At 35.2% G+C, this 13,907-nt stretch overlaps 1 protein-coding gene across 3 annotated transcripts; it reads right to left on the bottom strand.

Moving 5' to 3' along the window:
• Positions 1-5,282: 5,282 nt before the first annotated feature.
• LOC120333352 (nuclear pore complex protein Nup54-like) lies at positions 5,283-13,306 on the bottom strand. 3 transcript variants are annotated; one of them, XM_078119293.1, is made up of 12 exons: positions 13,243-13,306; positions 12,379-12,596; positions 11,673-11,741; positions 10,670-10,726; positions 10,406-10,459; positions 9,242-9,522; positions 8,426-8,616; positions 8,044-8,246; positions 7,198-7,346; positions 6,953-7,060; positions 6,267-6,386; positions 5,283-5,988 (listed from the first exon to the last, which is right to left on the bottom strand). In XM_078119293.1, the coding sequence occupies exons 2-12, from the start codon at positions 12,446-12,448 to the stop codon at positions 5,668-5,670; spliced, it is 1,623 nt and encodes a 540-aa protein (XP_077975419.1). In that variant the 5' UTR covers positions 12,449-12,596; positions 13,243-13,306; the 3' UTR covers positions 5,283-5,667. The 3 variants fall into 3 exon arrangements, with proteins under 3 accessions (XP_077975419.1, XP_039256690.1, XP_039256691.1); XM_039400756.2 differs by lacking the exon at positions 13,243-13,306 and adding an exon at positions 12,920-13,056; XM_039400757.2 differs by lacking the exon at positions 13,243-13,306 and adding an exon at positions 12,920-12,938 and having other exon boundaries at positions 12,379-12,495.
• Between the last annotated feature and the right edge of the window lie 601 nt (positions 13,307-13,907).

The following is a 13,907-nucleotide window of genomic DNA, read 5'->3' as shown; positions in this document are numbered from 1 at the left end:
CCGAAGCAAAAGTGTCCAACTCTGCAACAAAATTTGGAATTAAATGGAATAAATATAGAAAGAGTTAATCAGACTCGCTTTCTGGGTGTAATGATCGATGATAAATTGTCTTGGAAACAACACACCAATATGGTTCTATCGAAAACAAGGTCGTCTCTTAGTGCCATTACGAAAATAGCCAACTACTTAAATACATCTTGTTTAATATCTCTATACCACTCTCTGATAGAAAGCCATATTCGTTATTGTGCCTCAGCTTATGTTCATCGCCAATCGTCCATTCTCAAAAAAATTCAAAGTGTTTGCAATCGCTTTATTAGAAGAGTTTTTCATAGAGGTAATCGCGAAAAAATTGATGACTTATTTAAAGAGCATAGGCTACTACGAGTTGTGGATTTAGCTAAATTCGAACTATGTAATATGATGTTTTCTTGTCACATTGGAGAGCTTCCGTCCAGCCTGAACAGCCTGTTCCAAGCAAACCCAAATTCAAACAGCAGAAATAAAGATAATTTTTTTATTCCATTTGTCAGTAAAAGTATTTCACAAGAATCAATCGCAGTATGTGGACCAAAAGCTTGGAATTCCCTACCCGATGACATCAAAAATTCAAAATCGAACTCAGAATTTCGTTCCAAACTTAAACAATATATATTATCATCATATTAGCAATTTTCTCTGCTTTGAACATGTTACTGTTTGGAGATTATTTTTTTAAGGTCAGTTCAACACTGAAAGGGAGAGCTGTTGATTATTTGGATTGAATGAACTATCAGGAAACTGTCCTCCTCTTCAGTCACCATAGACCAGCTGACAATTTCAATAACTCCACAGGATACTTCACCCGGATTCAATATAGAACAATGGACTGAATTAATAACTAGCACACCATTCTAATTTCATTATCATGCGTAATAAGACAACAACAAAAGCACAGCAATTTAGGTTATAGATAGAATGCTCAAATAGTAGGGACAATGGTTTTTGTTTGAGTAGCATGCTGTTCAATTTATTTCCATTGTTGCTACCTATCACCGAATCACACTTTTTCTTCTGCTCATCCCAGGATACCATATAATTTTATTATTTTAATTTACATTGGAAAATCCATGACATGGTAAAATGGCTTCTCTTTATAACTTATCATTCCCTATCCCACTGTACCTTTATACCTTTCTGATCTTCTGGCTGAAATGCAACCATAATAGGTTTTGTGGAAATGCTTTTTATTAATTCTTTTTATTTATTTTTTTTTTTTTTTTTTTTTGAAACTCCATTGTTTTTGGCTGAATCCAGAATTTCAAAAAAAACCTTATAATAGTGAGTCATTTGATACATACCTTTTTTATCATATTTCGCCAAAACCTGTAGGGTCACATTTTGGCCAGAACAGCCATAGACCACTTATAACACTGTCGCCCTTGAGTGATGCATACCATATATGTACACACCCTTTAAACTTGACCATTCCCGCGTTTTATAGTATGTGGTATCATCACTCAATGGTATTGTACATTCATCCAAATTCTTAATTTTTTTTTTTAAAAAAAAAAAATTTTATTACTATATTCATATGCATTGTGTTTCATGTTGTGTTGTGTCTCTATTTATAGATGTTGTTTTGTCTAACAAACTCCTTTGTACAAACAGTTTTGTACACTCCACCCATATCCCTGTTACCGCATCCACCCACCCTCCTCGCACAACTGCCTGTATAAAGGACCATATTGTACATATTTGATTTACCCTATTATAATTTATATAAATCAAAGGGGTGTATGCCGCACATCTGTGTTTTAGGCCAATATGGTCTTGTGCATACATCCCGTCTTCAGTATTTATAAGTACTTACTCTTTTATATTGCTTTTACGAGACGAATAAACATACATACATACATACAGTTATTCAACAATTCCCAATTTGGGCTTGTTCATTGATTCAGACCTAGACTGACATGGCATTAGGTATCAGGGTATAGACCCATCAGAATCGAGCAAAACCTAGTTAGCGAAGTCATGATTTGTCTTGTGTGTATACAAAATTTTATCCTAGGTTAAGGTTCTGCTGTGAAGTTAACGTGAAGGCCAACATACAAATGGTTAGTGTGGTTTGAGAGTTCTTGCATAGTTTGCGAAGATTATTTACCCTGTGTCCCAACCAGAATTCAACTCAGGTCTTTCAACTTGCGTTTTAAAGATGAATAACTAATGATCAATATTTACTCAAAATAATAATTTCTTCTCAACAAAAGTGTAGGGTAGAATGAGTGTTATTTCCTAATATGTAACCCTTGAATATTCTACTCGCAGATTTATTTTCTGTTTTTCAGGTCGTTAAGGTTCTGCTGTGAAGTTAACGTGAAGGCCAACATACAAATGGTTAGTGTGGTTTGAGAGTTCTTGCATAGTTTGCGAAGATTATTTACCCTGTGTCCCAACCAGAATTCAACTCAGGTCTTTCAACTTGCGTTTTAAAGATAAATAACTAATGATCAATATTTACTCAAAATAATAATTTCTTCTCAACAAAAGTGTAGGGTAGAGTGAGTGTTATTTCCTAATATGTAACCCTTGAATATTCTACTCGCAGATTTATTTTCTGTTTTTCAGGTCGTTTGTGATGGCCAATTCAATGGCTAGCTTATTGAATATAAAGGGTGTCTACATCATCAAAATTGGCAGTCTGATGTCTATGATAAATTTGAATTGACAACAATTGCGTTACATTAAGTAAACGAAGAAATGATCCTGTGAAATACCAATCCTAATTCCTTTGTCCTTGCAGAAGTCAATATCTAAGATTAAAAAAACCTTAGTTATAAACCTTGGTAACCAACATATTCCTATTCCCCGTTGTCCTACCTTAATTAATTATAATTACTTATATGTTACTTGTACCTTTAAATACTTATTACAATCTGGACTATAATTTGGCAATAATAGGCTCTAGTTTGGGGAATGAAGTGGTCTAGCTAGCCCACCTCTTCATGCACCCAATTCTGGCAACTTTGGTTGGGCATTTTTGGCATTTGACTCCAACTATAATCAGCTTGGCAATATATTTTTCATAAAAGTTTATCTCTACTGTTCACTCCCATTTATAAAATCTATCAATTCGGCAGTGGCAAACGTTATAAATTTATTAATATGGTGTGGCAAGTAATTTTCATTTATTTTTTTTAACTACCCGTATGTAATTTATAACTTCTGTATGGTTGTGTGTGTGTGAGCGTGTGTGAAATATTTCCATTATTTTAGGTGAGTGAACACGTACCACTTCTTCTTGGCAAAACCTTCCATCTTGTATACATTCTGTACGTTTTAAACCGTATCTAAGGTTTTGTTTGCTCTCCTGATTTCATAATCAGTTTTTATTTATTTTTTTTACCAATCATTTTATTGTTATGCTGATTATGGAGTCGAAATAAACTTATACATTAGCTATTGCAGTACTGAGATATATTAGGTACGGTATTTCAATAATCTTGCAAAACCGTTCATTTCAGCCTACTTAATGGACAGAACGTGGTTCCATATAGTAGGTGTCATGGTATTACAACCATTATCTCTACCGATCACATACAAATTTTACTTATTTCACAAGCTAGACCAAAAACGGCACCGTACCCACCTGGCTTCCAAAACTAGATTCTTCAATCTCTATGTATACACGTTTTGTGTTATTCTTTTCCAAGTTAATGGCTAAACGAACAACAGTAGCGTGAAAATCCATTTCAACGCGCAGAACGATGAATTTCTTCAAATTATCTTACATTTTGCACCATTGATTGTAGCGAGTACATTGAGGTAGGTACTGTGTATTTCAATATTTTCACCACTTATTGTTAATAGTGCATGTTATTACCCGTTACTTGGATCAATTGGATTGTGCATCTTTATAACAACATCGGCATTCAATACATTGTGTGCTTATTGACCTCTGAGGGAATTCAGATCGGAGTTACACTCTGTTAACGTGTGTTCAATAACACGGGAGTGTGGACACGCAGAAAGGGTCTATAACCCCTGGCCTATACTACATTGAAACGGCAAATCCAACCTACTCACTACATCCGAACCTGTAACTAATATTAACTTAGATGGCTACGACTTCTATCATACACCATCTAGTACAAATGCTGGTGATGTTGGCTTATATATAAAGACTCATTTCTCTCCTAACTTTATTGAGGATAATTACTTAAATGTTGCTGGATGTGAAGAGCTCTGGGTTGAGGTTGCTATTAGAACAGCCAAACCCTATTCCTTGACTGTGGGTATAATTTATCGCCACCCCAATTCGGACTACCAAGAGTTCTCATACAAGTTACAAAATAGTTTTCATAATTTAACTCATGATAAGAATTTTTTTTTATAGTTGGTGATTTAAACATCAACTTCAATGCAAATACCAATTTTACAAAGCAGTATCTAGAAATGCTTCGATCCCATGTCACAATTCCATTGATTACACTTCCTACCAGAGTGACAAGTACTACTGCTAATTTACTTGATCATATGAACACAAACATAGTAGACAAAAACATTAAACCAATTCTTTTGCATGATAGTCCGTCAGACCATTTTCCTATTTTTTGCCATCTCGAGATGGATTATGTACCCTCCAGGCATGTTCCTGAAATGAAACGGGACATGAGACATTTCAATCTTGATCAGTTTCTGACTGATGCCCAGTTTATTTTCAGCAATGATATGTTGAGTACTGAGATAGGAGCTAAGGATTATGACACAGTTTTTGATGAATTTGTCAGCAGACTAATTTTTTTGTCTAGTATGGTAAATCACCAAAAACGCCCTCAAGACTACAATGTAGGCTACGGCTCGGTGATATAATCAGAACTTTAGCCATATCGAATTTTTGTGTTGCTCAAATTCAAATTTCAGTCTGAAGCGATTCTTTCGGACATCAGAGGTCTTTTTAGGATGTCAAGTTTCTTCTAACTTTATTGTACTATCAAAGCACACGAAGTCTTCAACTGGAATACGCTAACGAACCTCAATTTCGGGCTAACTGACCAATAGTTCTTTAAATCGATTGATTGATGCTATTCAATTATTTTATGCTGAAGAACATTACTTTTTGGCACATCGATTCAATGTTACATTCTCTGAATCTGTTCATCGCTGGTAAAATGTACAGTGTATTTTATTCAGAAGTAAAGTGCTACCAAACTATTTTTGATCGAGTATATATATACCATATTTATTTGTACCATAAGCTATGGTGTGCGCTGTATGGCCACAATGACCCGGACGAGTGCTCCTTGTTAACATTGCCAATATATTAGTTTTAGGTATATCTCAAAGCAGATAGTATTTAAAAAACGCTTCACTCAAGTTCATAATGATGAAAACACCATGTGTGAACCAAATTTTCATTGATTTTTCATCCAGTAAACCCCCAAAACATTACACATTTACCAATAGTTTCAATTTCAACCTGTTTTTGTCCAAACCTTATATATCAATACTGTTCAGGATATCAGACAAATAGCGAAGAAGTATAGAAAGCAATCTTCGCGTTATGGCATTTGCATACCTAATACCAGCACTTTACCATCCGAAATGATGGAATCTGTATCACTTAGCCTCAGCGTGATGGTAGTCATCACAAAACAAATTTGTGACTCGCAATTTCATTCAGATTCATCGATAATATCTATATGCTGAGCCTCTACTACCAACAGTGGGATTCATTCCTGTTTGTCCCATACCAGAAACCAATGCATCTTCATCTGTAAGACCATGTTCCATTAATTTCAAATCCTCAAAATCTTCTCGTAATAGTCCAATAAGTGTATTCAAGCCTTCTTGTTGTTTCTTTAAATGAAGCTTAATCTCCGATAAAGCCTCATCGTCTAAGATGCCTTCTCTGTCGCTTCTATTTTGCCCGGAAGTAAGAGATGATGCCAAAGTATTGTGATGATGTTGCATTCGCATTTGTGATAACATTTCATTTAGTCTTCCCTGTGATATGTAAATTATATATTGAAATTACATCATTGAGGTAGATTACACTCTTGCTTCTAACAGAGCCCGAAACAAGCAGCCCCATAGCACAATAGCAATTTAAGTTCTGCAGAGCCTGCTCATAGCATCATGCCCATTAACTTTATCTTCTTTGTAATATTTGTTAAACTAAGACTCAACTGGAAACGAAATCAAGTGTATAAAGGATAAAACAATAATAGCAGTTACCAGAAAAATTGGCATAGAATCTAAATTTTTTGTAAAAATGAACTCACTCTGCATTGTGTTGGAGCACTCAATTCACTGTATATACTCTCAAGCTGAACTCTTAATTGTTCTTCATCAGGTTGAATAGCGAATCCTGCTTTTCTACAAATCTCTTGTGCAATTATCACCTATAAATTTTGTGTAAATAGAAACCCATTTTTATCTTAATAAGATAGCAATATTACTTGTCGTTTAGCGTCGTATTTATTGCAGTATCGTAGTGAAATGTTTGATAAGGTAATACCAATTTCGCATGTACATTTTCGATTACGAACAAGAATTATTTTTCTACTGTGGTCGGTAGTATCAAGGAATCTCATGTTTATCATTGAAGAAGCTGGTAGGATTATTGTCCATGTTGCATATGGAAATAGATCCCCAGTTATTTGTTTCAGATGCATGGATTGACGAAAGTAGAGGAAGCAAGACCCGAGCCACATCCATATGAAACAGAGGAGTCCAGTAATCCTCATCGCACATAGTAACACCCCATCCGAACCCATGACAAGTGTGTTCCAAACGTATTGCACAATTAGCAATACTCTCAAAACTATCATGTGATCACTACAAATTGAAATATAACTATAAGCTTTTGGCATTCCACGGACTTTTATGCTCATACCAATGCCATTCTATTGCAACAACCCCAACTAGTTGGTACAACAATCCATTAGTTGAGAATAAAAAGACTAACCTTCAGAACTCTGTGTGATAGTTGTAAATATTGTCTTTTATTTTGTTCAATCATTGATTGTGCGTTTACTTGCATTTGTTGAAGATCATGTAATTTGTTGCTTAATATCTGAGAACAAAAAAGGTTCAAGTTTGTACTTCATTACCAGCAATAATAAAAACAAATGATTTGTGATTTCTCTAAATATAGAAAAACTTATGCAATAGAAATTATTATCAGATTAATGGAAAATAAAAGGGGTTTACATCTAAACGTGATTGATGTTGTTTGGCCATCATTTCTTGATGCATGAGACGATTCTGTAATTCACTGAATCCAATCATTGGAACTGGAATTAAGGATGTTGGATCTGGATTATCTGCTTTAGCTTGCTCCCATATTACAGCATCGATTCCTGAAATAAGTAAAGTATTGAGAAATTTTAAAATAAGGCACAAACTATTGTTATAGTTCAGTTGGAGAGGGGGACGTAGCTGTGTGATAAAGTTCATTGAATTTAAACCAATAATCAATTGCTATAGGACGGTGAATCGCAGAATCCCCTCTGATTATTTCAGGTTGGATATGGGAATAGTTATTCTGTCAATCGATACAGATGCACGAACTCTGTGGTTTAGATAATGTCACAACTAGTCGATCAAAAGAGTTACATTTATAACTCCCCAGAGTAAAAATTAGAATTTCCAATCAACAACTTTGACTAGAGGTTAAAGTACCGGTAGTCAAAACTTTCCTCAAAAACAATGAGTTAACAGTTTATCGACGAAAGCTCGCATACACCAAAGTTTTCGTTATCAAAACTTGCTTTCCTATGATTCAAAATTTTTCTTACACCGGAGTCGCTTGTAAATAGTACAGCCGTGAATTGACAGAACATAATTGTCCCCATAGAAATCTTGATTCAAACAAAATGTCTTTAAAGGAGCTATGTCAACAGGCATGATATGCCAACATACATGCTATCAATTTAACTCAAACTTATGGAATAAATATAAAAACCTACCCAAATCCCAATACTTCTAAATCAAACAACAATATGGAAATAGCAAGATATGAAAAAACACAAATAAAGCTAAATTAAAATTATCTACCAGATGGAGGATTTTCCAAAATCTGTTTAATCTGTTCAGGTCTCATAGCCGCTCTGGGCATGCATGATACTGCAGCCATATTTTGTTGCAGTTGCTGTTGTATACGACGTTGGCTGACGAATGCGTGGAGTTCTGATGCTGGTACTCTTTTAATTGTGCCAGTGGCAGCCGACTGCTCCTCTACATAGACTGTTATCTCTGTTCTGTATAGAGACATTTGTTTGCAAAGATAGATAGATAAATAAGTAAAATGGGAAAAAAAACTTACAGATTTTATAAACAACCAATCACATCCAATTGCTGTAATTATTTGCAAAGGCTTATATCTATAATGTGAGAAATATAAATGCTGATCCATTTTTGAAAAACGTATCATACATACCTGTCTCCTGGTAGCGATCTGACGGAATCCACTTTGACTGACAAATTGGGTTTTGATTCTAATATCCCATGAATAACGCTTGATATTTTATCATTTCCGACTGAAGTAATTTCGGATTCTTTTTTATTCACCACGATTGCAAGCAGTCCTTCATCATCTTTCGTTTTTGGAAGACAGCTATATCCCACTGCCTGAGAGAAAATATAATTCAACTCTAATTAAGATTTGTAGAAATTCAAAAAACATCAGTTGTTTACTAGAATTTAACAAACAGGAATGACATAATGATTAAATAAATATCTTGTTGATTGGTCCAAATGAAGGATCCATCGAAATAAGCAGTTGAAAAGCATGTAGATCTCAACATGATAATTTTGATTTCGATATTTATCCCGATGGTTAGTGGTTAAAACGTCTGCATCAACTATATCACAGTCTCACAGGTTAAAAATCCCATGAACACAACCAACCCAGGGTACTAAATTGAGGAGGCAATGCCAAACGGGGAAGATATTGGTCTTTTCATTGTATATTAGCACTTTGCTTAGCACTAGCAGTGGATGCTTATACAGTGCCTTGTTCAGAGTGAAAAACTTTTAAATACGCCATATAAAAAAGATGTTAATTGGTCAATCTAAAAGCAATTACATGTTATTGAAAAATATCACAATCTTATACCATCTTCAACTAAGAACCGGTTAACATTACGGAAATGGCCATTGGCCAAAAACAAGAAATTCGTCATAAGTAAGAAAATGTTCAAATCGTGATACAAAATCTTAAGGACGAATTTCATTCAGCTATTAAATGTTCTACCTTGAAGCGACAGAAATGATTCTCTGGAGTAAAAGTCACATGTGATCCATCTTTTCGATAAAAACCTCTACCAGTTCCCCAGAATGCTTGAATCTGATTCCATTTAGCGAGAATCGCATCTCTCTCATCACCAAACACGATAGGAGCAGACAGCGCTGAAGCTGTATTTAAAAGAAGTGTAGTTCCGGGATCCTGACTGTTTTGAACTTGTTGTTGTTGCTGCTGTTGTTGTTGTTGATTTCCTCCAAATAATCCACCTCCTCCTAAAGTTGAAGTGAATCCTAAAATTCAAATAAATACTCATTAAAAATAATTGAAAAAATACTAGCAGCTCAAACAAAAGTGTATGTCTAACAGTCAAAGTAAAAGGAATCTAAAATCAGGGTGGTCCAAACCCAGGCCCGCGGGCCACATTTGGCCCGCCGCTTCATTATCTGTGGCCCGCGCCGCATTCGAAGAGTAATCAAAATATTGTATTTTAAATTGCTTCTTATAAAATAAATCAGAAAAATCGTTTGACATATTGTTGTTATATTACCACTGTGACTGAATTGACTAGTATGATGGCTAGCTGAAGCAACTAGCAAAGTTGAATGATGTGATGGTCAGTTTAAATTGTTACCTAGATTTCTATCGTTTTGGTTGGGGATATTTGCTAACAATATAGGCATAATAGAAAACTAAAAATCGAATGCGGATTTCATTAGCTTTGGTTGGCAATGCCTGATAACTATGTGTTTACACAATAGAAGTGCTTGTTTTGTACTGCACTATTTACCTATTCTTGATACTATTGTGGCCCGCGACCAATGCCAAAATATTTTTGTGGCCCGCGGAGCCCACGACCTTGGACCACCCTGATCTAAATAACATTTATCGAAAAGAATCATTGGTTCACCACAACAAAACTTAACTTCAGGGCTGAAAAAAACTGAATTATTCACATCTTTGCAAATAGAGGATGTCGACTATATTTACATATGACAGATGATCAGGTCAGGATGACAAATTTTTAAAGGGAATCATTTGTGACATAGATAGGCTACATGTGAAAAAAAACATGATGATATTATACTCTCTAATCGGGCTTCCAGAATAAGAGCATTGCGGTAACACATGAATATGAATGAGTGGAAAAAACACTCTCTGATCAGGTTTGAATACCTGTTGAAAATCCTGTAGAAGCAGTTGTTGTCGTCTTTCCAAATCCACTGAATGCTAGATGTAATAAAAAGATAACGTTAGGTGAAGAAAACTATCCAATTATAACTCACATCAAACATGGGAAGTTAATGAAGACTACATCTATTTTATATTCTTATTTTCATGCGCTATCATTGTGTGCAGTCCCACGATGTCAAGTTTCGATTGTCCTATGTCATTGCCATGCATTATATACTTATATACTAACTTCACATACACACTAACCTGAAGTACCAGTATTTCCTCCCCCAAATATACTAGCGGTAGTCTTGGCTCCAAAACCTTTGAACAAAATTGCAAAAATATGAATACCTTATATTGGGCATTAAGACGGTTACCAACATAGGCTTGGCAAAAGTTGAAATTCATTTTATTTTTAATCACTTGATAATAATACATAAAATTTTGAAAATAACAACATTTTAATTGCATTAACTTTACTGAGATAAAAAAAAATTTTTTAATTCATATTGACAAAATAATTTATATTTTTAATAAATAATTTGATCCAAGCATTGAATATAAAATATGAAATGAAATCAAGAATAAAAAAACTTCAATCTTTTACATCAGGGGTGTGCAACTTTTTTCTCAGGCGGGCCAAATTTCAATAATTTCAATTCAATTTGGGTGGAGCCGCGAGCCACACCACCATTTAACGTAGGCTTTCTATTAGTTGCAGGCACAAAATAGTGTCTTTTTGCTATTGATCTCATGCCATCATTAGAGGTTCCTTGCCGAAATGATGGTTTGAAACGCATGATATTGCCAAAGTTGAAGCCACGACTTTTTTTAAATGTAGAAAGTTATCTTGGTGTTTTCGTTATTCTAGATTAGATTTAGACAAAATCAATTGATACATTGAAACCAGAACTCATTTAGCTCTTGTATATCTATAATATAAATTCTTGCTAAACTGCTTGCCAGTTGCCTAAACTTCAATTGCCTGTTCTTACAAGTTCATTAGCGTCTGCTCCATATTTTTCTTAAATTGTTCGCTGCTCAGCAGGGGACAGCTTTGCGAATCAAGTTGTTTGCCTTGCTGTCAGGACGTTGCAACGTCATAGGCATAGATAATAAATTCGACAGCAAAATTTTCCTTTGCGGGCCTCACTTTGCACACCCCTGTTTTACATCACCACATTCATAGCAAAAAAATAAAACTCATAATATAATGTTTAAAAGTACAAACAAGTACACTAAGATTCAACCATTCAATTTTTCTCACCTGTGACTGAAGAAGATCCTGCTCCGAATGTAAAAGCAGAAGCAGTTGTGGCAGGTTTAGCCCCAAAAGCTGTAAAATAAAAAAATATACCATCAGACCTGAAGAAATGCAAGATAAAGGAAGCGTGATTAAAACACAGTTTTTAGTCCTGGAATAGTAAATGTTTAAATCCCAAGTAACAGCAGGTTTTATGTGGTTCAAAAGCAACATCTTACTATTTAGCTAAACAAAACATTCTTTTTTCATTGATTTTTTTTGACTACTTTAAAATGAAACATGGAAATTGAAAAAGTAAAATTAAGCAAACAAATAAGTAGAGTACTGGAGTAGGTAACCATACTGCCAGAAGGGTAATAAAGTCAAAAATCACAAGAAACTCAGCTCATCCACCAAACGAATGCCAATTTTTGAACTGTTTTAACTTTAACAAATAACACAACACAAAAAATCGCAAATCACAGTACTAACAGTCGGGTATTTAATACAAACATGTAGAATTGTCATCACTGCACTAATTAGTGAATAAATTTCAATTTTGTTCGCAAATTGCAGCCTTGAGGTTACATGAAGTTCTAAATTTCAATGGCAAATACGTATGGCATATGTCTGTATGTGGGCCTACTAAACCGACTGTACTGCTTTCTTTATCAAAACATATTTCTGTATTTAGTTTATTATAGCACCGTAATATGAATCATAAAATTACCTGAAGTTGTGCCGCTTTGCCCGAACAATGATCCAGTTCCAGCAGTTTTATTGCCAAAACTAAACGCCATCTTAAGATCACACAACTGTCTGACTGTAGTTTACCACCGCTGTCAGGCTGTAGTACAGTAGTAGGCTTATGCGTTATGATCAAGGTAAAAGCGAAATGCTCCCCACTTTTTTGTGATGGGTTCACAACATGGATTATTCAAAATAAAGCTGCGGAAAGAACATCAGCATCAGTGTATGAAACAACTTCAGGCAGAATTAGAAGGCAAACATCAGTCACAATACTGCAATTACTGAGTTATGAATACAAGTTATACAACATGCGGACATGGTTTGTGTCAATAATCTGATAATTGACATAAACCAACATGCTGACTTTCTGTAGTAATATCAGACAATTGGGCTTGGACCTAATAAAATTATAATTGAAATTAACCTTAAAATGATTCCGGTAATTACGGTATCTGAGCTTAATTAGGATTTTGTCTAAACAGACGCAATATAGGCCTATTTGGGTAGAGATAATTACCTACCATAGCTGAAGCTAGGATACCATCACCATTGCCTATTCACTCACAGGCTCCTAAACGTGCACAACCTAAACTTCTGATTCACGGCCCCAGGTTTTGCTTTTGAACTCGATATAATAAAAGACAAACAAATGGCAATAGGAAGGGTTTACGTGAAAAATGGCTATCGTGCAGCTCTCGGGCGACGCATATTGATAGATAGATAGATAGATAGTTTATTGAATGAAAGAATAATGAACTTAAATCGTTTCAATCAACAAAAACCTTATCACATAAAATAAATCTAATTGAGTCATTAATCGAGTCAAAACCAACTCCTCACTCACACATAAATCCTTTTCTCCATCGCGGAAAATCCCACTCAAATCATCAATCATGGCTTCCCTGCACAACACGACTTATAGTCACTTTGGACTTGATCTGCTCTGCACTCTACAATCCCGCCAGTGGTCTGGTGTTTGCAGGTTTGTTTAGGTTGGTGAAAATGGTTGATTTATCAATAACTGAATAATATGGATGGTGGGTGGTTTCCTAGTCTTATTGCGCCAATATTATTACAGTATTATGTGTTTTACTGCTGTACTGTTGAAACGTTTATCATTTCATCTTATACATTTCTTAGTAATATAGCCAATACTGCAATGGGCGAACATAGGAAAGTTTGCTGCATGAATAATCGGGTCTAGTATAGTACCACAAGTACTTCCGGTGGGCGTAGCATAACGAATTTTGCATATGCTATTCATAACCCCCACCTGACTATGTCATCCAAAAATGAAGTCACTGTGACGTCACCATCACGTCATAGGGATTGCCAAAGTATAATTACGATCGCCCGAAATGGGCAAATGGCATCCGCGCCGCCGATAACAAACTTGCTAAAGCTGGCGATCTCTCTCCTATCGTGATTGTTGTGACGAGAAAACGGGAGAAATTGATTGCTCGATCTCGGGTGATCGTCTGCGCGTTTGGGCGACCATCTGCACACTTT

Source organism: Styela clava, chromosome 13 (genome assembly GCF_964204865.1).
Source record: "Styela clava chromosome 13, kaStyClav1.hap1.2, whole genome shotgun sequence".
Classification (NCBI taxonomy): Eukaryota; Metazoa; Chordata; class Ascidiacea; order Stolidobranchia; family Styelidae; genus Styela; species Styela clava.
Note: the sequence above shows the minus strand (reverse complement) of the source record. Positions and strands in the feature narration are given on the sequence as shown.